The sequence below is a fragment of the Notamacropus eugenii genome, chromosome 2 (assembly GCF_028372415.1).
Source record: "Notamacropus eugenii isolate mMacEug1 chromosome 2, mMacEug1.pri_v2, whole genome shotgun sequence".
In the NCBI taxonomy this organism is placed as follows: domain Eukaryota; kingdom Metazoa; phylum Chordata; class Mammalia; order Diprotodontia; family Macropodidae; genus Notamacropus; species Notamacropus eugenii.
In genome coordinates, this window is record NC_092873.1 from 305570693 (window position 1) to 305595848 (window position 25156).

General features: G+C 42.1%; 1 protein-coding gene across 2 annotated transcripts in view; it reads left to right on the top strand.

Annotated features, from left to right (window-relative positions):
- Nucleotides 1-24889, top strand: part of SNX27 (sorting nexin 27) — a 70492-nt gene extending 45603 nt beyond the window's left edge. The window contains exons 3-12 of one of the 2 annotated variants that reach the window (XM_072644837.1): nt 2755-2947; nt 4521-4585; nt 8393-8497; nt 9579-9657; nt 12392-12555; nt 17788-17877; nt 21033-21182; nt 21511-21639; nt 22029-22088; nt 24681-24889. In XM_072644837.1, the coding sequence (XP_072500938.1) occupies nt 2755-2947; nt 4521-4585; nt 8393-8497; nt 9579-9657; nt 12392-12555; nt 17788-17877; nt 21033-21182; nt 21511-21639; nt 22029-22088; nt 24681-24758 (1113 nt within the window). In that variant the 3' untranslated portion in view covers nt 24759-24889. Of the gene's footprint in view, nt 1-2754; nt 2948-4520; nt 4586-8392; nt 8498-9578; nt 9658-12391; nt 12556-17787; nt 17878-21032; nt 21183-21510; nt 21640-22028; nt 22089-22819; nt 23337-24680 lie in introns of those variants that run through there. The other variant, XM_072644838.1, reaches the window with a different exon arrangement.
- Nucleotides 24890-25156: the final 267 nt, after the last annotated feature.

The window sequence follows — 25156 nt, forward strand, 5'->3', positions numbered from 1 at the left end:
TGCTATAAAAATGCCATTTGATATTTTGATTGGTGTTGCATTAAAAACATGTTTATTTAGGAAATACTGTCATTTTTACTATATTAATCTGACCCATTCACAAACATTGAATTTATTTGTCTTCCCTTTTTTGGTCATTGTAGTTTTAGAATTGGACTTGAGGAATGAATCAGGAAGCATTTATTATTGATGGATAGAGCACTGGTCTTGGAGTAAGGAAGATCTGAGTTTAAATCTAGCCTCAGACTTAGGGTGTCAGACTTAGTACAGATACCTGATGGGCCTGGGCCACTGCAACTCAAACAATCTACAAGCCTCCATCTCCCAGTAGCAAAGATTAGATGTACCACCAGGCCCAGCTAGCATTTTAAAAAAAACATCACACAACCAAATGAATTTTATATTCTAATATACTGCTTACTTATTCTAATCATTATGGTTCTAATGATGCCTTGACATTTTTTAAACTGCTTTTTTGAAACTGCCAATTGTTCAGTAGCTTGAATATCTTAAACAATAGCAAACATTCATTCTTTGAAGGTAAGCCTGCTTTTTAGAAATAACTAAGGCAGGTTGCTCAAGTTTGACAATTCTGTCTTGAGTGTAGTGAGTGTTTTGGTTTTTCCTAGTATCCCTAGCACCTAGCATAGTGTTTGCCACGCAACAGTCACTCAATAGATGCTTGAATTGAAGTGACATAATAAGAATTATTTTCTTGTATGGTCTGTAAAATAGCTCTGGAGACAATTCCATAAGTTAAAAAAGTTTTGAGTAGTGGCAGCATGATTAAGTATATTACCTCCCAAAATGACAAACTGACCCTTTGAGCCTTGGGAACTGGGCTGCCTAAGGAAGGATGAACTGACTTAGTTTGGAAATGGAGAAGACCAAAGCTTCCATGCCAATCACTAATGGGAATGGGCCTGTGTGTTGTGAGTGGCTGCTATTCTTCCAGCCTGGATGAGATGAACATAGCCTCAAAAACAATCACCTCCAAACTAGACCAAAAAGTCAGTAATGTATTATATGATTTCACAGAATAAACATTTATTAAATACTTACTATGTGCAGGTCACTGTAGGAGACCTTGGGAATGCAAAGTTAAGAAATGGCATAACCCCTGCCTTTGGATTGCTTATAGTCTAGTGAAGGGATAAGAGCTATATTCAGAAGACAGATAATTATGATACAGGTTAGGCAGAGGTGATACAGTGGATAGAGCATTGGACATGGTGTCAGGAAAACTTGAGTTCAAATTCTCCTTCTGACACTTACTAGCTGTGTGACCTTGGACAAGTCACTTGACTCCTGCCTTAGTTTTCTGATCTGTAAAATGGGGATAATAATAGCACTTACCTCTCAGGGTTGTTTTGAGGATTAAGATATTTGTAAATGTTTTGTAAACCTTAAAGTACCATATAAATGCTAGCTAGTTCAAGAGAGATGAAAAATTGGGAAGAAAAAATAATCACCTCTACCTGGGGGAGATCAGTAAAGTCGTGGAGTTGGCACTTGAGCTTGAGGGAAATGGATTTCAACAGGTAGTGAGGGTGTCAGGAAGTCCATTCCAAGCACAAGGAATGAATGGCCTTTGCACATGCAGAAAACTGGGAGAGGACAAGACAAAACTGGAAAATGGCTAGTCATGTAGAGTAATTGTAGGAAGAAATGTGAAATATGCTGGGGAGACTAGAGTAGAGCTAGATTTTGGAGAGCCTTAAATGCCTGAAAGCATTTACATGGTTTTTTTGGCAGCCACGTAAGGCCTGTGAGCCAGGTATATGACTTGATTAGACCTGGATCTTAGGAATGTTCCTTTGTTAATAGAATGAAAGGTGAATGGGAGAGATTGGAGGCAGGGAAACCAGTTAGGAGTCCTTAATAACTGTCTAGACAAGAGATGATGAAGGTCTGCATTAAGGAGGTGGCCCCTTGGAGTAGAAAGGAGAGAAAGGGCTGTGAGATAGATTGCAGGATCAGAATTAATAGGACTTGACAACTGATTGGGTGTGAGGAATGAGGGAGAAGGAAGAGTCAAAGAGGACTCCAGAGTTTCAAGCATGGGTAACCTGGTGAGTAGTGGCATTATCAACAGGGTCTCCGGAGAAGGTAAAAGGAACAAATGGAGATGGGTACGTGATGGATTCAGTTTTGTGTGTGTCGAGATGTCCAGCATAAAGTTGGAAATGTTGGAGATAAAGAGTTAGGGATACAGAGTTTGAAGGTCATGCGCCTGGAGTTGATAATTGAAGGTTTAGAAGGCAATCAGGAAACCGGAGGGAGAACACAAACCCAAGGGCAAACCCTGTGAGTTACCCATGTTTATTAAGGGAATAGGAGGAGATGGAAGGGATTGAAACGGAACAATCAGAATTACGAAGAGAACCATGAGAAAGTACAAGTATGACTAGTATGAGAAAGGTGGGACTAGATGGTTTTTGAAGAAGGTTCTGGTCCAGTCCCCTGAGATTCTGTGAAACCAAGAGATGAAAAAGAATAAAACAAAAATGAGATGGTCAAGCAGTGTCAAATGTTGGAAAATGAGGACTGAGAAAAGACCACTGACAGGTTTTATTATCATGATTCTGACTGATCTCACATTGTAAAGGGATCAAAAAGCTTACTGTTCATGTAGATAGCACTATTGGTGACTAGCACTATGTAGGCTGGATGTAGCCAACACCAATTCATCCGTGAGGTGACTGGTTTTTGCTTTTATGATAAATGCATTTTCCTTTGCTTTCCTTATACCAGGTGTACAATGTTTACATGGCGGGAAGGCAGTTGTGCTCTAAGCGGTACCGGGAATTTGCAATCCTGCACCAGAACCTTAAACGAGAATTTGCCAACTTTACTTTTCCTCGCCTGCCGGGGAAGTGGCCATTCTCTTTATCAGAACAGCAGTTGGATGCCCGACGTCGTGGATTGGAGGAGTATCTGGAGAAAGGTAAGTTGATTCTCAAGACAAATGTCCAGAGCTTCTACATGGCTTAGGTGAAGTCATGTTGGTGCTCCCATGTACCCCAGCTGAGCTTTCTATAACTAGCTCCCTAGCCTGTGGGCAGTGGCCTCCAGTGAAAGTGAGCCTGTAGCACATTTTTTAAAAATAATATTTTGTTTTTTCCCAATTATATGTAAAGACAATTCTTAGCATTAATTTTTTACAAAATTTTAAGTTCTAAATTTTTCTCCCTCCCCTCCACCCTTTCTAAAACAGTTAGCAATTTGATACAGGTTATATATGCTGAGGCACATTTCTAAGCTGACTTAACTGGGAGCTTTGAAGTATGACTGAAATGCTTGCTCAGTGTTGTGATTAATAGTGTGCTTTTATTAGCTTGCCAAATACTTAACAACAACACACATGATTTGTTTTTAATGCGTGAAGGACCTTTGTTATATCATTTGCCAACAAACACATATATGCACAAAATCAGATACACAGTTTGATTCTGCAAGGGAAAAGTGGTTATCTTTGAGACACTGTTGATCTCTGTTAAAGTAGCCCTTGCTGCCCTCAATCAACATTCCCCATAAAGCAGTTCTTTGCTTTTTTTTTTTTTTTAACATGTCTCTCCCTTTACTCTCCACTTCCATCCTGTCCTGGTTTACTAGTCTACTGTGACCCCACCCCCACCCCCTGCCCCCACTGTGGTATATAGAATTGCAGAGTTTGCTAGCTATGTACTGGATTTTCTTTTTAAGAATTGCTAGAATAATACTCTTATTTAGTAAATGGTAGTTTTTTGTTCTTGTACAATAACTGACCTAGTTGGGGTTTTTTCTTTTGGGTTTTTCCTTTTTACTTCTACAGTGAATTGTTATCCTAGAGGAAAAATCTCTGTAGAAGGTGATGAATCTTTTCTGTCACCATTATCATTTTTAAAAAGGAATAGCCTCTAAACTGGGCTCTTGGGAAACGTGAAAGGGTTAAAATGAGGCATAATTGATAGAAAATCCTCACAAATTCAGTTTCCTAATCGAATTGGAGTAAAATCATCAGGGTAATTTACCAGCCACATGAGAACGAATCAGGAAATTATCTTCCTCAGATCAAGGAGGAATTTTCCTTCCTCTTTGAAGAGAAAGCCAGGTGAAAGGATATGCTCAACAAACACTTAATTGACTATCGTGCTTGTGCAAAGCTGTTTTAAATGCTTATGGTTCTCTGACTGCAGCCTGTTTGTGGCTGAGATTGAATTTTACTCCTTTTTTCAATTTTGTCTTGGATTAGTTTTCCCCATTCTCTGAGACCTCTAATAGCTAGTAAAGGATAGAAAAGTTAGACTTACCTAATTTCAATTTCTCTATGTTCAGAATTGCTTTGAGCCATATAGATAGGCCCACATTCTGCCAACTGAGAGCTCTACATCCATCCCTAAAAGTCTGTGTGCCAGGGGAGAGGGGGGCTCTTGCCTAATCTGCAAATGCTGCCTCATTACCAAGCCCAAGTGCCTTCTTGGTTTCTTTACCAATGGAATTCAGAGCCTCATGCCCAGCTCTGTCTTTGTGTTCCATAGTGTGTTCGATACGAGTCATTGGTGAGAGTGACATCATGCAAGAGTTTCTTTCGGAATCAGATGAGGTATGTTGACAACCTCCCAAGTTATTATCTGCTCTTTAAAAAACTTAATTCATGGTAACGGTTTTGGATTATGATAATTGCTATAAAAACACCCCAGACTATTCCAGCCTCCTGCCTCCTTGCCATCAATCTCCTACTTGCTTTTCAAGACTCACCTCCAGCTCCACACCCATGAAACCTTCCTGGACAACTCTAAACAACACTATAGACCTCTCTGTGTGTCTGTAACACACATTTAGTACCTCATTTTATACTGTCCTCTTTACCACACTGGTTATTATTTTAGTGTATTAGCATCAACTGTGCATGCATCTAGTACTTCAGCAGACCTGTAATTTTATTGGTGGGGGTATTCATCTATGAGAGTCTTAATAGACAGTCTTCATGAGTTTTTGGGCCCTCCCCCAAATAATTAATTATCAAGTGGCCAGCCTTCTGGCGACTTGTTTCTCTGCAATTTGCTGGGCTGGTCATTAAATGACAAAAGCACAATCCCTTACCTGGCCCCTACCTGAATCTTTTCCACCTTGGTCATAGCCACCAAAGCTTGGGCTCTACTGGCATTACCTTGAAGACACTGAAATCAATATCATCCCTTTGTAATAATGAAGTCTTAGAGTAGGATTTTAGTGGAGAATATATATTCCATGTTTTCTCATTATTTTATTAAGAGGCAACTGTAGCATAGTGGATAGAGAACTGGTCTTAGAATCAGGAAGCTCTGAGGTTCAAGTCCAGTCTTTGACTCATGCTAGCTGTGTGAGTAACCCTTAACCTCCCCGTATCTAGAGGCATATCTCTGAGGCTCCCAGGTGCAGAGCAGGTGCTGGGATTTTCTTACAATCACTCTAGTGCTTCCCCTGCCTCCCTTAGTGCCCCCAAAAGCCCATATGTGTCTTATTTTTCCGACAAGATTGTTAGCTCTTGGTGAGTGTGAGTTGTATCTTAAGCTTTCCTTTGGCCCCTCACACAAGGGTAGGCACATTGCATGTTCCATACTTTTTGATTTACTACTACTCGGCTAGACTTAACTCCATTTGATACAGTGCTTGGAGGTGTCAGAGCAACTCCCCTGGAGCCAGGAGTCTGAGGTTACCTTCCTCCTGAGGGAGTAAACAGAGATTCTAAGGTGTTAAGTGACTTGCCCAGATCCCCAATTGGGTGGATTTGAATCCAGAACTCGATCAATTCTAAGACCAGAGCTCTTTCTGCTACACCATGATCCCTTTCATGTAATAATTGATGAAATTGTAAGGTTGACAAAGTGCTTTATGTCATTTGATCCCCAAGGTATTCTATTAGACAGATTAGGTCCTTTCTTCCCATCATACTATAGATAAATAAACTGGGGCTCAGAAAGGTTAAATAGCATGCTGAGGGGGTCACATCCTTTGTAAATGACCAGGCTTACTTAACTAGTATGAACTTAAGACTCTGAATCCAGCACTCTTTTCTAGAATACTGAGGTAGGTTCTCACTAAATGTGTGAAGACAAAAGGGAATAACACAGATAAAAAGAAAAAAATGATTCCCAGCTATTCCATAGTTTTCCCTAACCAGAGGTTCCACTTTTGAGGGGCTGTGCCTCAGTTCTGACTAAGGTAGGTGTAGGATCTACATCTTTCTCTCTTCCATGGCTCCTGCCTTCCATGTATTAGTTATAGGAAGACTCTGATCCTCCTCATTCTTGTAGGAGATTTTCCTTAGTTCAATTGATACAAGCTTGGGGTTTTAAAGGAAAAAAAAAGGAAGGCAAAAGGTGAACTTAATGCAGAAATACAAAAACTTTTGAATTTAAAGGTTTTAGTCTAATTTTCTCTGTAGATTAGTTCCATTGGGATAACTTAAAGAGCTTCTTGGCCCTTTTCCTTTTATTTTCCTTACTTTATCTGAAAACTCTAGTGTTTTTTCTTTCTGTTCTGTATATTAATTTTATTTTTAAAATGCAACTTACTATCTCAGTGATGTAGATATGAATGTTTGGAAGGCTTTTACGTATTTTGGAAGCTCAAATTAATGAGCATAGTGAGATGTTATTGATGTCACTAGCTTCACCCCAAGTGACCCCATCTTATGTTTTATTCTAAGTACTCTGTGGGTTCCTTAACCCACCTTCTTTTCCTTTTATAGTGACTTGGAACAGTCCTTGTTGATATACTAATCACATTGACAGGAAAGAGTTAGGGGCATCAGTGCATGGGGTTCAAGTACCCAGTGGGTGGATCCAACAAAGGAGATCACAGTGTAAGTAAATCAGGTCAGTCTCTCTGCTCAAGTCCAGCTGTCCACTGTGGCAGCCATGCCATCCTTTTGTATCCAGATTGATCTACAGCTTTGTAAACCATCAGCTTCCAAGAATTGCCTGATCACTTTCCTGGGTTGTCTGGTGTTTTTGGGCTGGTAGATCCTTGTTGGCCAGTCATTGATGGGCTTCTCCTTTTCCTCTAAAGGATTGGAAGTCCTCACCGTGGGCTTGTGGGCCTCGGCATGTTCTACTTCTTGCTATTTCAAGCATTTTATAGGAAGGGCTGGCCAACTTGTAGAGCTGTGGCTACTGACAGCATCATTAATTTTGTTAGGGGAAGAGGCCCAGAGAAGAATGAATACTTTTAAGCACTTTGGGAGAAGAGACTTGGATTTCCTGCCCATTCTTTACTGTCTCCTCCCAGCTCTCAGTGATCTTCCATCTTACTCACTCTTTCCTTCCCCCTCTTCCCCTCTCCTGTGTACTGTACTCCTGCCCCTCCCATCATTAGTTATGTATTATCTTCCCCACGTTTCTCCTTTGGGGGAAGAGTGAGACCATGTGGATTCTGTCTAATTTACCTCTAGCTTAGGATGGTAGACAAATAAGAAGTTAATAGTTGATGAATCCCCAAGCCTAAGGAAATTAATTTTGCCACAAAAAGCATTGAAGAACTCATATCTTTTTTTCCCCAAAAAACAAAGAACTAAAGAATGGAGTTATAGAATAATTTGTTGATTATCATTAAAAGCTATAGTAGAGATAGTCCCTTTTGAATTTAGGAGAGTAAGAAAGAACACTTTGTCAGAACAAATGGATGTAAGGGTTCAGATCTCTTGAGTATTCATTCACCTTTTTGAGGAAATATGCAATAGTAGATAGTGTTCTGCTTGGAATTGGGTTCAGTCTGCCTTTGACCTTTATTAACCATATGTCTGTGGGTAAGGCACTTAATCTTTTTAGTTTTTTCACTTTGAGATAAAAATATTTGTAGTAGCCATCTGTCTCACAGAGTCTTAAAGATAATGTGTGCAAGATTATTTTGGGAACTGTACAGTATTTTGTGATGTCCAAATTTCACTTCTTAGTCCCTCAAATGAACCACTGTTTAATGGTCAAACACCATCATATGAATAGTTCTTCAACAAGTCTAGATTACCCAAGCATTTAAAAAATATTTGTTGAAGCAGCTCCCTCTGGAGGTTTTCTTACTTTAGTACTGGGCTCTAAACTGATTGGAAACCCCCACCCCCTCCACCCCCCATGACTGTGTTGTCTTGGAATGGGCCTTACAAGTGTTCTGACTTAAGAGGAAGGAAGACGTGCAGTCCTATCTCCTCCAAGGACCTGTGAGATTGAATTTTGCCACAGTTTGAAGGGGGCTTCATGACTTGTCAGGTTCCTGATTTTTAGTATGTCTTTGTTTCTTCTCTTTACAACTTCTCTTATTTCTGTTTAGGAGGATGGTGGTTTACTGTCTCTCATGTGTTCAAGTTATTGTTGATCTTATGTGCTCCAGCCCAATGTACGCTGCCATACATTCTCTGTCTGTTTTCCCCTAGAACTACAATGGCGTGTCTGATGTTGAACTGAGAGTGGCTTTGCCAGATGCCACCACAGTGACGGTCCGAGTTAAGAAGAACAGCACCACAGACCAGGTGTATCAGGTAAATGGAGCTCATGCTGTTGCCAAGATCAGTGCACGGGCACCTGCCACTGTCCTTGGGGAAGTAAGAGTGGGGCACACCTTGTCAGTGGCAGGGGCTTTACCTCTGACACCGTCTGGGGGACCATGCTTGTTCTGTGCCTACACTGTGGACAAGGGATGGCCGCAAACTGTCTTTTGCTCTTTTACTGCTTCTCTCGCAAAGACCTTGTTTTCTGAGACTTCTAGCTTAGAGTCAGCCTTGGAAAAGTAGGGGAGGGAATACACATTTATAAAAGTGCCTACTCTGTTCTAGTGCTAGTGCTAAACTACAGATATTATCTGATTTGATCCTCCCAACAACACTGAGAGAGAGGTACTGTTGAGAAACTTGAGACAAACAGAGATGAAGTGACTTGCTCAGGGCTACACAGCTAGTAAGAGTCTAAAGTCAGGTCTTCCTGACTCCAGGTCCATCCCTTTGTGCCCTCTGGTGCCCCTGTCATTTGTACTGGAGTCCTGGACATGTACAGTGTGCCAGCTTGGTGTTGTTATAAACTCCTCCATTACTCCCACCCTACCAGGGTTCGTGAACCTAGAATGTCGACAGTGTGAATGAATGTTCAAGTGAATGGGGGAAAGGCAGTGGGTGTGACTGTCATTTCATTGGGGAGGCTGTGGTATGTGGCATCTTTTTATTTAGCCTTCTACTCATATTCGGGTTGACCGAGAAGGAGGCCTGCTCCTAGCCTTTCACTGCTTTCATGAAGGTGCTTGATGACGATTTCTTAGGGAACTTACTTGTTCCCTGTGGAACTTACGCAGGCGGGTAAGAGACCTAGGGGACTCTGACATCTGGAAAACCAAAAAAGCAGTTTAAATAGTATAATCACCATTGCCAAAAGGCGATTTGTGTCTTGTTGACCAGCTAAACATTTGTGCTTGTGTTCACACAAAGCTTAACTGTGTGACCTCAGTGTTTAGGAGCTAATTTTTTCCAGCTGTGAATTTTTGTATTGGCTGGAGACTTTGCCCACCCCCACTCTAAACATTGCTAAGTTGAGTTTCCCTCTTGTTGACCCATGCTTCCATTTGTGCTTTAGGCTATCGCAGCAAAGGTTGGCATGGACAGCACCACCGTGAATTACTTTGCCTTGTTCGAGGTGATTAATCACTCCTTTGGTAAGTACCAGCGACTACTCTGAAGTGCCTTACTGTGGGACTCAGAATTTGTAGTAAATTGTCAGGTTGGAATAACCCACCCATGGCGGGGGACCCCAAGGGCAAGGAATCCCCTCATCTGGAATCCCCTTTGTGAGGCAGAGCAGAGAGCATGAGGCCTGGTTGTTGCTTGGGTACTGCTGCTACTTCCCTCTTCCAGATTATTCTTCACTGTCTCAGGGCAGGGGCCTGATTTCTTTCCAGCACAGTGGCACGTTATCTGCTATTCCTGAGTGTATTTGGCACACTTTTGGAGATTGTGTCTACCTTTCTTTTCCAAACTAAAATGTTAAATCTTTGTTCTTCTAAGGGAATAGTCCTGAGAGGAAGAAGTAGGTTTTAAATTTAATTAGGACTCGAAATGCTTGTTCCACAAAGTTTAATTAGGATGGGGGGGAACTTTTTGTTTTCAGCAGTGGAGGGGAAAGTTGACTTAAAACACACTTGATTTATTACACATGTTCACGTTCCTAAACTTCCTCCTAAGAAGCTCTGCATGATGGCATGAGAAAATTAGGCTTTCAAAAAATTCTTCCAGTGGGTAATGAGGCATGATGACATGGGGCTGAGGAGTTCCCAGTAACTCATTGGAAAGGAAGTGAGAGGAATCACTCTTACTTGACGTTGATCTCTTACTAAGTGTGATCTTGTTCTGTGTCAGCACTGAAATTGCAGGAAAAAAGCTAGGAAGAACTTGGATAGTGTTGGCTGATTAGATCCTTCATCCTTCAATTAAATTGATCCATGGGGGCCATCTCCAGTCGTCCTGATCTATATCTCACTATTGGACCCAGAAAACTCTGGAGGAGAAAGTGAGGCTGGTGACTTTGCACACACACACACCCCTCTCCCCCGAAATCCAGTTCACTTGCAAGTCATGGCATCATCTTTCCAGTCTTGGAGAGCAAAAGACAAACAACAAAAAGTCCCATGGTCTCATCTCAGAGCTTGAGGGAACAAGTTTATTTTCCGCTTGATATTTTCTTCTTTTTCTGTCCATAGGTCAGTCTGACCTATTGAACTTCTTATAGAGACACATATGACTAAGATTACAAGGAACTTGATAGCTCATGGATTAGTTATTTGAGCTGTTAGAAAGGAAGACAGAATGATTGATGAAGACTCCCAAGGGGTGGAGTCAGGATGGTGGGGTGAGATGAAGCATTTTAGCTTAATTATCTGACAAAGACCTAGAAAATGCATCAGACTGAATTCTGATTGGGAGACTCAGTATTCTAGCCTGGTGCAGCTTTGGAGGTGGACAAAAGGGTCCATGGCCATGGCAGCATTAGCAGCAGCAGGGAGCATTGCAATTTCCAAAGACTGAAGGAGGCTCGGGCTTCAGCAGGGCACCAGGGCAAGAAGTGCTCCCAAGAGGTACTAGGTCTATGTCCAGAAGAGACCAGGGAAAGAGGAAAAGGACCCATATAAACAAGAAATACTTATAGTAGCTCTTTATGGTGGCAAAGATTTGGAAACTGAAGGGATGCTTATCAATTGGGGAATGGCTGAACAAATTATGGTAAATGAATGTGATGGAATACTATTGTGCTGTAAGAAATAATGACGGGGATAGGCTCAGAGAAACCTGGGAAGACTTGTATGAATTGATGTAAAGTTCAGTGACCTGATACAGGAGAACAGTTTATATAACAGCAATATTGTAAAGATAATCAGCTTTTTAAAACTTAGTAACTGACCAACACAATCATGATGAAACATTCTGCTCTCCTCCAGATAGAGAATTGATTGACTCCAAGTACAGATTAAAGGATCTTTTCCTTTTCTTTCTCTTCTCTTTATTTTTTTTCTTTTCTTTCTTTTTTTGGACATGACTAATGTGCATGGCTATAATATTTCTAGTGGGTTTTGTTTTTGTTACCTTCTCAGTGGAAGTCGGGGAGAGGGAAGAAGGAAGGAAAGAATTTGGAACTGAAAAGACAATTAATTGAATGAATTGAAAGGGGGGAAGGAAGACTCCCAAAATGGGCACCAGGATACTTGGTTTCTAATCCCAACCTTGTCTCTGTCCTAGAGGCAAATTACTTTTTCTTCTCCAGATTTCAGTTTTTTATTTTGTCACATGGAAAGGGTGATAAAGGCAAATTGAGAGGAGGAAGTTTTCTGGGCTATTCTTTAGAAAGGCACTGTAGAAATTAAGTGATTTTTGTAGTTCCTGCTTATATACCGTCAAGCATGGGAAGTAGCATTCCTCAGAAAATATGTCATTTTGAAGAGTGCCTTTTGGGATCCACGTTGGTGAAAGAACCTCTCACTCATCGATACTGAAAATAACTTGTTGAGAGTTGAAACCTTAGAGTCTGAAAATGCCTTAGCTGTATGAAGGAAAGGCTTTCTTTAAATATGTTCTGTAGATAGCAGCTGGATGTAATTTACCAAAGAGTCGGCCAGATGCTTTAACTGGAGGGGACTTGGAGGCAGTTATTGCTATTAGCATGTTAACGGTAGTCCTATTGCTCAGGTGACAGAGTTGAGAGGGTGGGAGGAAACAAATTTGTCGAGGCAAATGCTTATTTGTGCTCCTGAAGTGCCTCTGGATAGATCAGAGCTGGTATCCTAATCTCATTTGGATAATAGCTTGCCATTCCCAATTTGGCCTGTGCAGTCTGAATCAGGAAAATTTGTATCTTTTCCCCAGGTTCTATAAGCTTTGTGTCTTTTCTCTAATTTGTAGTACGTAAGCTGGCTCCCAATGAATTCCCCCACAAGCTCTATGTCCAGAACTACACATCAGCTGTGCCAGGAACTTGCCTGACTATTCGCAAATGGCTCTTTACTACAGAAGAAGAGGTTCTTCTGAATGACAACGACCTCGCAGTTACCTACTTCTTCCATCAGGTAGGTACACAGGCCTTCTTGCCTTGCTCTGACTTCCTTCTTATTTGCAGTTGGTAGATAATAATCCCAATCTTTTGATTGGTTTACAGCCTGTTTATCAGAATTGCAAATGACAAAACTGAGAGGGATAGCTAATACCAGGCTCTAAGATCAGAGGGCCAAAACCAGGCTTATCTAAATTTCAGGTCTCCTCCATCAGCTACCTTAGTGCTTTGCACATCTGTATACCTTAGATGTTTAATAAATCTTGTGGAATGAGTCAATTTATTTAGTAACACTTTGCATGATAGAATAGGATTTCAGTATACTGTTAGGTTCGAATAATTAGCATCAACTGTATGGGAAAAGAATAGATGGAAACATCACTAGATGGCAGTTCATGTGAAAAAACTTTTGGGTTTAGTTGACTACAAGTTCATTGAGTCATCATTGTGATGTCGCAGAAATAAATCCAAAGCCTGATTTTTGGCTATATTAATAGACTTTTAGTGTCTAGAATCCAATCCAATAAACATTCATTAAGCACCTACTATGTGCCAGGGACTGTGCTAAGCACTGGGGATACAGTTAATAAAAAGAGAGACAATCCCTGCCCTCAAAGAGCTTAAAGTCCAACAGGTAGAGACAGTACACAAAAAGAAGCAGGAAAGGTCATGTATTGGGGGACCAGGGGCATCTTGTTCCATGGAGTTGGACCAGGCAGAGCAACAGATGCAGAGTGGGAATTTTCTGCCCTCTCTAACAGAAGGCATTGGGAGGGGTTTGGTATTCTGCCTTCCAAGCCCTCTAATCAGAGGAGAGAAGGAGCTGAGGGAGGAAAGAGTCATGAGGCTTCCAGTAGCAGCATGGTGGTGAGATTACAAGTGATGAGCTTATCCTGGGATGGGCATCTTGTTTGTGGAGTTGAGACTACCTCCATCAGGCAGGGCAGCAGATGAAGAGATTCCACTAATGACCTTTATTTTGGGAGCCTCGTTTAAGATGTGTCCAGGACATCTGACCTGCAATAGCCAATAGGCAGTTGCTAATAAAACACTGAAGCTTGGCATCTATATTTTTATTAAAATCTTTGATAAAAGTGTTAAGGAGGACAGGGCCAAACATAGGTGGTGTAGCATCCTGAATGCCAGCAAAAACGTTTGAAGTCTTCTTGATAAGCTTTTGAAGGGCTTTTAAACAAAAGTATGATGTAATAAAATTTGTTCATAAGGAAGGATTATTTTGGCAGCAGTAAGAAGGTAGGTTTGGATGGGGAAACAAGTCTTCTGTTGAAAGACTTTTTACAGGCTATTATAGTAGGCTAGATAGGTGATGATAAAGGCTTGTACTAAAGTTGTTCCAGTGGTAACAGAGGGGGGAGCAAGGTGGTATTTAGAGATATGAATTGATAAGACTTAGTAGCTGATGGTTTATCACTAATGAGGGAGAGGAAAGAATTGAAGCTATAATCCCCAGAACTCAAATGTGAGGACTAAAATGAGATGACATAATGAATGGAGTTATGATGAAGAATAGATTTGTGGGGGGATGTTAATAAAGCACCAGTTTGGACATGTTGGATTTTACTCAAGATGCTGGTGGGCAGGTAGGCATCCAGATGCCTTCTGGATTTGGATCTGGAGCACAAAAGAGAGATCAGAGACAAATGCACAGAGTTGAGTTGTCTGCATAGACAGCTCTGCGGTTGAGGCTGTAGAACAAGATTATTAAGAAAGGGAATAGAAAAAGAAAAAAGAAAGCAGGCAAAGACAGAGTCTTGGAGAACACCTTAGTTAAGTGTTTGGGAAGGGGAAATGACTCAGGGGAAGAGAAGAAAAGGAACAGTTCAGAGGAAAAGGTGAAAGCTAGGAGACTGGTGACTCAGTTTCCTCAAATGTAAGATGAGGAGGGTAGGTTAAGATGGTCTCTATGGTCCTTCTAGCTCTGTCTGTTATTCAGTTAACCTTTGACTGGTCCTTAAAAAGTATAGACTAACTAGTAGGGAGGTTGTAGTCACTAATGTTGAAAGCTGCAGAGAGGTCAAGGAGAATGAGAGCTGATGAAGGGTTTTTGATTTAGTTGACTGTGAGGCTACTGATAATTTTAGAGCAGTTCCAGAACAGTAGTAGAGTTGGAACCAGATTGCTTGGAGTTGATAAAATGAGTAGAGAAAAAGTAGAAGAAACTTTTCCAAGAAGTTTAGCAATGAAAGGGAGGAGAGATGGGATGGCAGTGGAGTAGACTACCTGGATTGTCACAGGAAGGCTTTAAAAATATTTGGGAGACCTGAGCACGTGTGAAGGCAATTGGAAAAGAGTCAGGGGAAAGAAATTCTGAAGACAAATTTGAGAGAAAGGTGACTGCCAGACTAGGTTCTTGGAGGAGGAGGGAGACAAGAGACTTACAGATGCAGGTCTTTAGAATTAGTCTTGTAAGGTGAATACCTTCACTTTTTGACTGGAAGGAAAAGAAGAAAATGGTTGATGACATTAAGAACATTTAAAAAATGAAGGAGGAGAGCTAAGAGCATTTTTGTCTGGGTGTTTTCAATGAAGTAGGAGTGCAGTTACTTGCAATAAGAGAGGAAAAAAGATCTGAGACATTTACTCTGGGGAATGAGATGAGTTGATATGATAGAATAAAAGTATTGTGCTTCAGCAAGTACCCAGCTGAGGTTATACACCATTGTTTTTTGGTGCATGAAATCAGCTTAATTTTGCATCTTTCTCTAGGTAAGCCCTGGAAAGTTAGCAGAGAATTCCTATGGTGGGAGTTACCTAGGGATATATAGATTCACAGGTTTAAAACAGTAGGTCAGTGGGGGTAAGGTAATTAGCTAGGAAAATAATGACAAAGCATGGGGTCAAGACTGTATATTGCCATGTGAAACTAGAATAGAAAGGTAGATTAGATGAATACTAGGTCATCGGACTGAAGGGACTTGGGGAATTTGCTTTCAAGATATCTGTGAAAAAAATAGAAAAGATTACTGATGGTATTAATACCAAAATAAAGCTGAATGAGAAGACATTTGCAGCTACTGACCCATATGGCTACTTTCTCATCTATATACACTTGTGAAAATGATCCGTTCACATATTGAGGGTATCCTTGATGAAGACACGAGAGACAACAAGTAGGCTTTCATACCCATTTTCTACAGTAGACCAGTTTTCAGTCTCACAGTTGACTAAGTAGTATAAGGATATAAGATATTACTAAACTATTGTGGTTTGGTTACAGAAAATTATTTGATTTGCTAAATCTAAAACATAATGTTAAAGACTGCTTTCCACCCAGATGTCCTTAATATATATATATATGTTAAGACAATATAGATACAATTTTTAAAGTCGTTTAGTTTTCAGTATTGAGCTATAAACCAGGAAGAAACAGGCTTGGTAAAAGTGTTTTTCAGTGTTATTGGGGATATCTTGCACAGCATCTAAAAGGAAGAGGAATTCGTTCTTAACGGTGAAATACTGCAGATGCTTCTTTGTGAATGACAGAGTACTAGACTATGACAGGTCTCTAATGAAACCCACAACCAAGCCATTTCAGCAATCACAAGCTCTTCTCTGATGTAGAAGCCCATGTTTTCAAGCATTAGTATTTGTTCAGTGATACTCTATGATTGTGAATCATGCAACACTATGGTTCCAAAGGAATCAAGATTACAGGTGACCAAGAGGTAAGAGAAGAAGATGTAATGCTTGTTAGCAGGTTGCAGCATGTCACCAGCAGTGGTTGTATGCTGGAACATAACTAGAAAAGCAAGTGAGTGATAGAGCAAGAGATAACAACAACACGGATGGATAATCCTGGGTGTTGCATCCATAACCATTTGTAACAACAAAGTATTAAAGACTTAGAGTCAATCCTGTATGGAGGATTTCTGGATAAACATGGACACGAATCAGAAAAGTGGAAAAGGCTGGTTTTGATGAGGTGCCACTTGCATCAGGACCATAATCCTGGTTCATCTGTCCACTGAAGTAGAAGAACAAAGCCCTTTGCAGCTGGGAATTGGTGGGGAGATAAGCACAGTACTCAGTTCCTGAACTTAACAAGTTTACACTTTCTAAAGGCAACATGACAGGGTAGAGAGCCAGATTCTCAGTCAGGGGACCTGAGTTCAGATGACTCTGTATCATCCTGGCTCTGTGAACTTGGGCAACTCACTTCTCAGTGATTCAGTCAGCTCTCTACAACTTGAAGGTACAGAGAAGATTCTGATCTGCTTGATAGAGGAAGTGCCTACATTGATATTTCAGAAGCCAGATAAATTTTTTTAAAAAAATCTTATAGGAGTGAATTTATATATTAGGAAGTAGCCATGATGTCATGGACAAAGCATTGGACTTAGAGTCATGAGACTTGAATTTGGATCCTGGCTCTAAACTAAAACCAGAGGTAAGTCATATGATTTGTGAGCTTCAGTTTCTTCCATCTATGAAATAAAGGAAGTAAAACTTGTACCACCTACACTATACAGTTGTCTTGGAAGAAGAAACCTGGTAAAGTTTTAAAAGAGCAATAGAAATGTGTTTATTTTGCATGTGATTATCTCCAGGCACATTGTTTCCTCCCAGTAGATTGTAAGTTCCTTGAAGATGAGGACTGTTTCATTCTTGTCTTGGCATTCCCATCAACTAACATGGTACCTTGCATTTTAATAGGCTCTTAATAATATATGTTTGCTGAATTTAATTATTCTTTCATACATATGGATAAATGAAATGCAGATTAGAATATGATAAAAAAAGTCAGTAGCATAGAGTTCTAGGAAAGCATATAATGAAGAGATCGCTGCTAGGTGAGGAGATCAGAGAAGGTTAAACATTTAAGCTGGACCTTGAAGAATGGGTATGATGTTGATAGATGGAGATGATGAGGAAGGAGGCCAAGGAGAGAGGGAGGGATGTGCTCTTTGGAAGGTGAGTAGTAGCTCACTTTTCCTGAAGTTTAGACAACACGGTAGAAGGTAATGTGAGATAAAGCTAGAGAAGTAGACTGGGGCCAGATTAGAGATGGTGTTGAATGTTAGGCTAAGAAGCTGAGAATTTTTATCTAGTAGTTGACGAGTGTTGAATCAGCGTACATAACAGTCATTTGTTAATAAGCAAATAAAGATTATCACGATGGTGGATATAGAGTAACTCTGGAAATTATTCTGTTCTTCCATTTTTCTAAAGACCTAACGTTACAATCATTTTTTCTTTCCTCTCTTCTTTGCTTATATTTGGATATTAGGCTGTTGATGATGTGAAAAAAGGTTATATCAAAGCGGAGGAAAAATCATACCAGTTACAGAAGCTGTGTGAACAGAGGAAGATGGTTATGGTAGGTTTGTGTTCCCCTTAATTTTGGGATGGAACTTCACTCATGGCAAAACCTCTCATACCCAGAGCATTTGCAGGGGAGTAATGCAGTCCTGGTGATACAGCTCAGACAAGGGAGCTGGGAGCTGATTTTTTGCCTTGACCCTATTGCTAATTCATTGTAGGATTTTAAGATTTGAGGTGATTCATTGACCCCCTACGTGTGCTTAGTTTGTCCCACTGCACAGTTGAGATACTCAGACTGCCAAGAAATAATAAGAATTGTGAAAGTGATGCTTCCTGTTCCAAAAATCTCTTCATAGGTGTTGTAATGGGGGCCTTCCAGTCAGGATATGATTTTGAGACACTTTCCTACAATTTAATGCATTAAGAGGTGTCCAGAAATGTAGAGAGGACTGCTCACATTCTTGCCAAGGTTTACATTAAAATAAATGTTTGCTTTCCTGTCCCCCTCCAGTTCTCTGAATTGGACTGAATTTCAGTTTCTGTTGAAGGTAGAATGTAGGATAGAGGTCTGATTCCTGACTTTGAAATCAGGTCTCCATGATATCTTCTCATGCTGGGGTCCTCTGCAACCCAGTGTTCTTTTGCAGAGCTGACAGACAAGAGATTTCCATGTAAGTCTTGCAGTTAGATGGGGGAATGTGCTTAGTGGGCACTTTTAATACCTGGTTTGACCTAGGAAGGTTGTTTTGGGAATCTAAATTTCTCCAAAGTGGACCTTGACCTGCTCACCAGAAGTGTTCTGCTCTGTTAAGCCCAGAGTCCCAGCTTTAATAATTCCTCTAATTCTGTATTTGCCTACCACCTTGATGAATATTGAACACTTTTAAAATGACCCTTACAATACTTTTCACCTTGAGAGAAATGCTTTGTTAACTGTAAAGCAACATATATGGGTGAGTTGATATTCTTATTTTGTTTGATACGGGCATCTACTTAAATAGCGTTTAAGGCACTATTGTGCCTTAAAGAAAGTCCCTTTCAGTACCTTAGGCTAAAGCTTTCATGACACCTACGAGGAAAACCACGTGTTGTAAATGTGCTTCCATGACCCTCACCTGGACATAGTTGTAAATAAAGGCCCACTTTTGTCATATGGAAATTTTGGGTTTGTCTCATAGCCTTTGACCAAACCCACTTCCTCTCTAACTTTTTTGAAAAATTACATGCCATCAGTTTCAGGTCACTCTCTCCACCCTCAAACATACATACTCCATAAAGTAGAGATTCAGCCCAATGTGGTCAGACTTGCTGGCCTTAAACTGACCCTCTGAGACGTCCTCTTCCTCCTCACCGAAGCCTGGGGTGTTCTTGGTTTTCATCCAGGTTATGGTCTAAAATGTCTTCCTAAGCCCTATTACTTCCCAAAGGGATGTTGATGTTAATAACTCACCTTTCTACCAGCGCTTTGAAGTTGAACAATCCTTTTTCTTGTAATAGCCCTCTGAGGTAGGGAGTACAATGATTCCTTAACTTCACCCTTTTGCAGATGAGGAAGTTGAAGTTGAGAGAGGTTATGGGACAGCTCAGACGTGTCTGAAGGAACTTTGGCCTCTGGTCTTTCCAGACTGTAGGGCACCCCTGTTTCAACTGGACTGCATTGTTTCTCAGCGACAAAAGAACATTGGAAGAACTAGCTTTAAGGTTCCAAAAATGCTCTGACAATTGTGGAAGTCTCACCAAAGCATTTTTCTAGCTGAATCTGCTCTTTATTCAGCCGATGGAGAGCTTCTGATGAACATGCTGAGGCTGAAGCTTTCTCACCAGATTCAAGGCTAAGCTGTGTCTGTCACAGGGTACCAGAGTAGGGAGGGGCCTGGGAAGAGAGTAGCAACCAAAGCCAGCGCTGTGGGGGGATCCTCCCAGAGCTCTTTGCTTTGGGACTTCTTTTGCCTCCTAAGGCTGCCTTTGTGATTAATTTTTGCTTGTTTTTTTATTTTATCTGCATGGAAATGTTAAGTGAGGAAGTGAGCACATTAGGTGATTTGCCTATGGCTCCTGGTTCCCTTCGGGAAACCCTGGTGGCATCTATTGTTGCCTCAGGTGCCATTCATTGGCCTCAAAGTCCAGGAGTTTCCTCCTCCTTTTCTGGAGAGTTGTGACCTTTGTTGTTGTTTCCTTCTTTCCTGGGAGCTGCCAACTTCCCAGAACATTCCACTCATGTAGCCAGTGAGGTTAAAGGGTGTATGTGTGTGGGGAGGTACTTTTGTCTCTGGCTCTCCGTTACTATCCCTAGTATTCCCTGTCTCCTTGGGGAAGTAGGATTGAGGGTGTGAAGGCTCAAGGCTATTGGATTGTTTCCTGGAGGCCTCTTCTGGAGTTCTTACGCCTTTCTTCACACAGCCTGTACCTTCCACTGCAAACTCAAAGGGCATTCAATTGGGGAAACACCTGAGGTGAGGATCCTGGGCCAGACTTAACTGGAGGAGAGCTGGGGCCCCTAGTGTTGAGGACATTCCCCTCCATTTGATTTTTGGCAACATGAGCGAATCCTGAGAAGCAGGGACTACCGGCAGTGCTAGAGTCACTCTCTGTATGTCAGTGAGGCTTAAGTGAGAGGGCTTTGTCCTATATGAACCTTAAAAAGTGCTGAATAAATGGCAGTGATCATTATTGTATGTAGACATCCATTAAACTCTAATCCAAGCATTTTTAGAAAATTCCTGTAGGGAAGACCTTAACTACCTACATCCTTAGGATGAGATCATTATAATTGAGATTGCTTACTTCCCTGAGATAGAAAGAAAGGCGAGAGGTGGCAAAATCCTCTTTCCTGGATGTTCCTAATAATGAGATGCTCTCAATTCCTGTTGGTCTAGGCTCTTTGAAAGGAAGGAACGAGAATAAATGACTTGATGAGACCTCTTAGAGCCCTAAGATCTTTGACAGGAGGGCTTCTGCTGTCTTCCCTAGTAGCCTTTCTGAGGCTCTCACTGAGCAATGAGAGAGGGAATCCTTTCTCCCCTTCTTTAAGAGATGGAGATGCAGAAGTAGGATCAGATGGCAGGTCTCCAGGTGCTGAGGGTGGGGTGGGAGGTGGGAGGGCAATCCCTCCCCCAGAACCTTCTCTGTTTCTTGTGCTTTCTTTCCTCCTGGCTTCTCTGTAGGTAGTTGACTTCCTAGTGATACAGCCTTTCCCCTTCCTCTCCCTAGTACCTCAACATGCTGAGGACCTGTGAGGGCTACAATGAGATTATCTTCCCCCACTGTTCCTGTGACTCTAGGCGGAAGGGACATGTCATCACAGCCATCAGCATTACGCACTTTAAGCTACATGCCTGCACGGAAGAGGGACAGCTTGAGGTGAGAGCTGTGCAGAAGACTGGGGAAAACGGGGGTGACATCACTAGGGAGACTTCCATGAGAGCTAAGACGCTCAGTCGTTGGCTGTGCTTTGAGCCCTCGTTCTTGGAAGAGGAATGAATCACAACCTTGTGTTGGCCAGGCTGGCAGCAGAGCCCCATTGCTTCCCATCATCACTATCCAGCCACTGCTCCGTTCTTCCCTCGTGGCCACCCTGACCTTACCCTCTCTATCCCTTCTCCCCTCTGGCCCGGCCCAGGCCCCGCCCAGACCCTGCTCAGCTCAGAATCATGGCCCTCCTTTGACTGTTCTGCTCTCTGATGTTCAGAACCAGGTAATAGCATTTGAGTGGGATGAGATGCAGCGATGGGACACAGATGAAGAGGGAATGGCTTTCTGTTTTGAATATGCACGAGGAGAGAAGAAGCCTCGATGGGTCAAAATCTTCACACCATATGTGAGTGCTCAGATGGGTTGCATGTTTTGAAAAAGCTGGATAGACATAAAGTTGAGAATCTGAGGAGGAGAAAGCTGAGGAGGACAGTGGGAATAGTCTTGCCCCCGGTACCTGTCTGGGTTCCCGAACTCCAGGCTGGCTCTTCAGAGTCAAGCTTCCTACCCTTCTATCCCAGAAAAGATGGTAGATGCAGCCATGTCCTCTTGTCAGTCAGCCACCAGGAGGAGCCAGAGAGCTGGGGATGTGCTGGCAGTGATCCTCCCCACTAGGTGCTCTCCCCCTGCATGTTGCCTTTGTCCTTGGTCCTGAGAGATTTGGGGGGAGGATGTGGACACCGCCTCAGGGGCCTGGTAGTGAGGGGGTGCTGAATGCCACTGCTTCTCTTTCAGTTCAATTACATGCATGAGTGCTTCGAGAGGGTGTTCTGCGAACTCAAGTGGAGGAAAGAGGTAACTCAGAGCTCTTCTCATTGGTCTTTGCTTCCTTGACCAGAGGATGGTTGGGGCAGTAGCCTGGCTCCCTGCAATTGCTCCCTCCTCTTCTTCCCTGCCCCCATGAGTTCACATTGTAGACAACACACAGCCCAGGGCAGCGTTCCAAGAGACACTTTGGTACAAGCTGAGCAGGAGTCAGGCTAAGCTGGTGAAGCCCGGACCCAGCAAACAGTGGCAATCGAGACCCTGTACTGTCTTGTCTTTTTCTGATTTCTCTCTTCCCTTTGCCCCAGTACCTTCCAGAATGGCAGGATTGCTGCCCCCAGGGGGTGACTCTGACCAAGTGACTGATCAGGAGCACAGTCTCCATCAAGATCTGCCCACGGGGGCAGGTGTTTTGCTGCCCTTCTCGTGGTCCTTGTCTGAGCTAGTGCTGGGCATGATCTCCTAGGAAGCTGCTTTTGTAGCCACTCTGGTTTCTACTGGCCATTTACTCTCCAGAAAGAACTTCAAGAGTTTAGGAAGGACAGCTCAGCCTATGGAATGAAAACAGGCCATCTGGAGTTGCCAACCCTAGCCCTGGGTCTGGACATTTATGTGGACGGCACAGGAAGATGTGCTCTGCCCCACCCCCAATGTTATGTACACAGCTTCTGTGTCCCGGGTTTTCCACACTGGAAATGTGTATGGGGCTCTCAAGTCTCCCTCATAACCAGGCTTTTGTTTTTTTTCTCTTTTCCTTTCAGAACATTTTCCAGATGGCCAGGTCACAGCAGAGGGATATGGCCACCTAGCCCCCCCTCCCATTTCCTCCTCTCCTTCCCCTTCATACATTCTTTCTCCCCTCTTCCACTCCCTATGTCAGAGTAACCATTAACACTTAAAAAAGAGGAGAAAAAGGAAAAAAAGGAAAAGTCATTGTATTAAAAAGCCCTAAACTGAATATTAATAATCCCCTTTGTGAATTTCATGTCTATGGAATTGAGCTGGTAGAAAACATAGAATGGTCAGCACCAGAAGTCCACCAAGTGGTCACATGGAAAGCCAATACACCTGCCCCCAAGCCTCCAGAGGGGTCTTTGTCTTTTGCCCAGGCCTCCCATCAACAGACTCTCCTTGGACTCTATTTTTAAAACTGGAACTATGGACTCCATCCATTTGCACTGTTCAAACGTATATATGTATGTATGTAAAAAAATTATATATATATATATACACAAATTAGCTGCACGTATATACATATATATTTCTTTTTAAATTTCATATTGACGGCAGTACCTTTTTTAGCTTGCATTTTTACACACCTTTCACCAGGTTTCATTACTCTTCTCTCCCTCTCTCTTTCTCTCTCTTGTTCTTTTTTTCCTTTGAAACAAATTTTAAAAAAAAAGAAAAAAAATTTACAGGGAAAATACCTCTCCTCATGAAGGACTTGAAAAGTTTACAACCTGCTTGGGTTTTTTTTTTCTTCCTTTATTTGTGTTGGGTGTGGATTCTGGCTAGAGGTTTGCCATGGAGCCTCAAAGGCAAGAAGCGTGGTCCCTTTTGCCTTCCAAGAGGATGGAGGGCAGAGATGCTGGGGAGAAGAAAAGGAAGAACTACCTGACTAACTGAGACTACTCTCCGGTGGGGATAGTGTGCTTAATCAGATTGGCTCTGAGAAAGATGCCCTAGCTGCCATATTCTTGTCCTCACCTTTTCCCAGCCATGTTCCACTTCACTTCTCCGCCTCTCTGAGCAGTTTTCCCAGGCTTCAATGGGGCCCTGGGTTATACGCAGTAGAGATGTGGAATGGGGAGATTGTCCTGTGTAGTCCATTTCCTCCCAAAAACCTAGACATGCTTTGGGGTAGTCATGTTTCTCTATCTGCACCTCAGAATCATTTTTGCCAGGAACAGTGATAAGGAACGGTTCTAGACCTGACAGATTTGAACATGAAACTTGGCTTTGCATGGAGGAAGAAAAGGAAGTAATACCCTGTATATATAAGCACTTCTCCCAACCAGAACATTGGCCCCCTCTCCGAGTCATGCGTTTTAAAATAGCTTCCTGGTGCAGCAGTGTTAGGGAGGGATTTGTTCGTAGTTTTATGAATAATCAATACCCTCCACCCTTTGCTCTACCAACTGACCCCAACCTCCACCATCAAGATCAGTTGAGATCCAAAGCAAGAGCTCCATCAGAGAACTGCTGGATGACTGAAATTGGGAGACACAGTGAAAAGGGGAAACTTTCCTGCCCAGACTTATTAGACCTTGAGACAAACTAGCTGCTTTTGAAGGGTCTCTGTGAGGGCTGCATTAAAAACACTAGGGTAGCATGGGATGCTACCGTTAACACTTCTCAGTCTCTCTCTCCTCCCCCCTTAAAAAAAAACAAACTCTAAAGTCATGAGGGTGGCTTGGTCAGCTTTATGGAAAGTAAGTCTTAACTCGAGGCTAGTAGTCTCCCTTGAGCAGGGCTTGCCAAGGGTTTGAAATGTATTTTTATAATCTGTATCTCAAAACCAGAAATGTATTTGCGGAAAGTTGTGAGTCTACTTTTCTTCCTCTCTTTCCCACCCTGTCTTCCTGGTATCTGCCCACCTGGTGATTTGGGTCCACATAGAACGCCTCTCCATCACTGCTAACTCAGGTGGACTTGGAATCAGATTTTGCAGAGCTCAAGAATGTGCTGAAAGTTTAAAGTTGCGGGAAGTGACTCCACATTTGAAGGCTTTTACACAAGATTGACTTTTTCATTTTGGTTTTTAACCAATTTAGGACTGAGCCAAAAGCTTTGGAAAGAAAATATGCTGGTTTCCCCCTCCAAGCTGCTAGGAGGTTTTTGGCCACAGTTTTGTTCACATTTCAAGATGATTGAAACCTGCCCCTCTCTGTCCTTGGGAGGGACAGACCAACCAGAGAGTCCTCGGATAGCAAAATTGCTGGCCTCAGAATAGCAAAAGAGACGTAGTTAATGTCATTTGGATTTGCGTGCCCTCTTTGTGTGGTGATAGAAAGACCAACACTTGGAGAGGAAGAGATATGGGAGCAATGCCTTCCAGATAATGTACTCTTGATTTTCTTTTCAGTTTCCCCCCA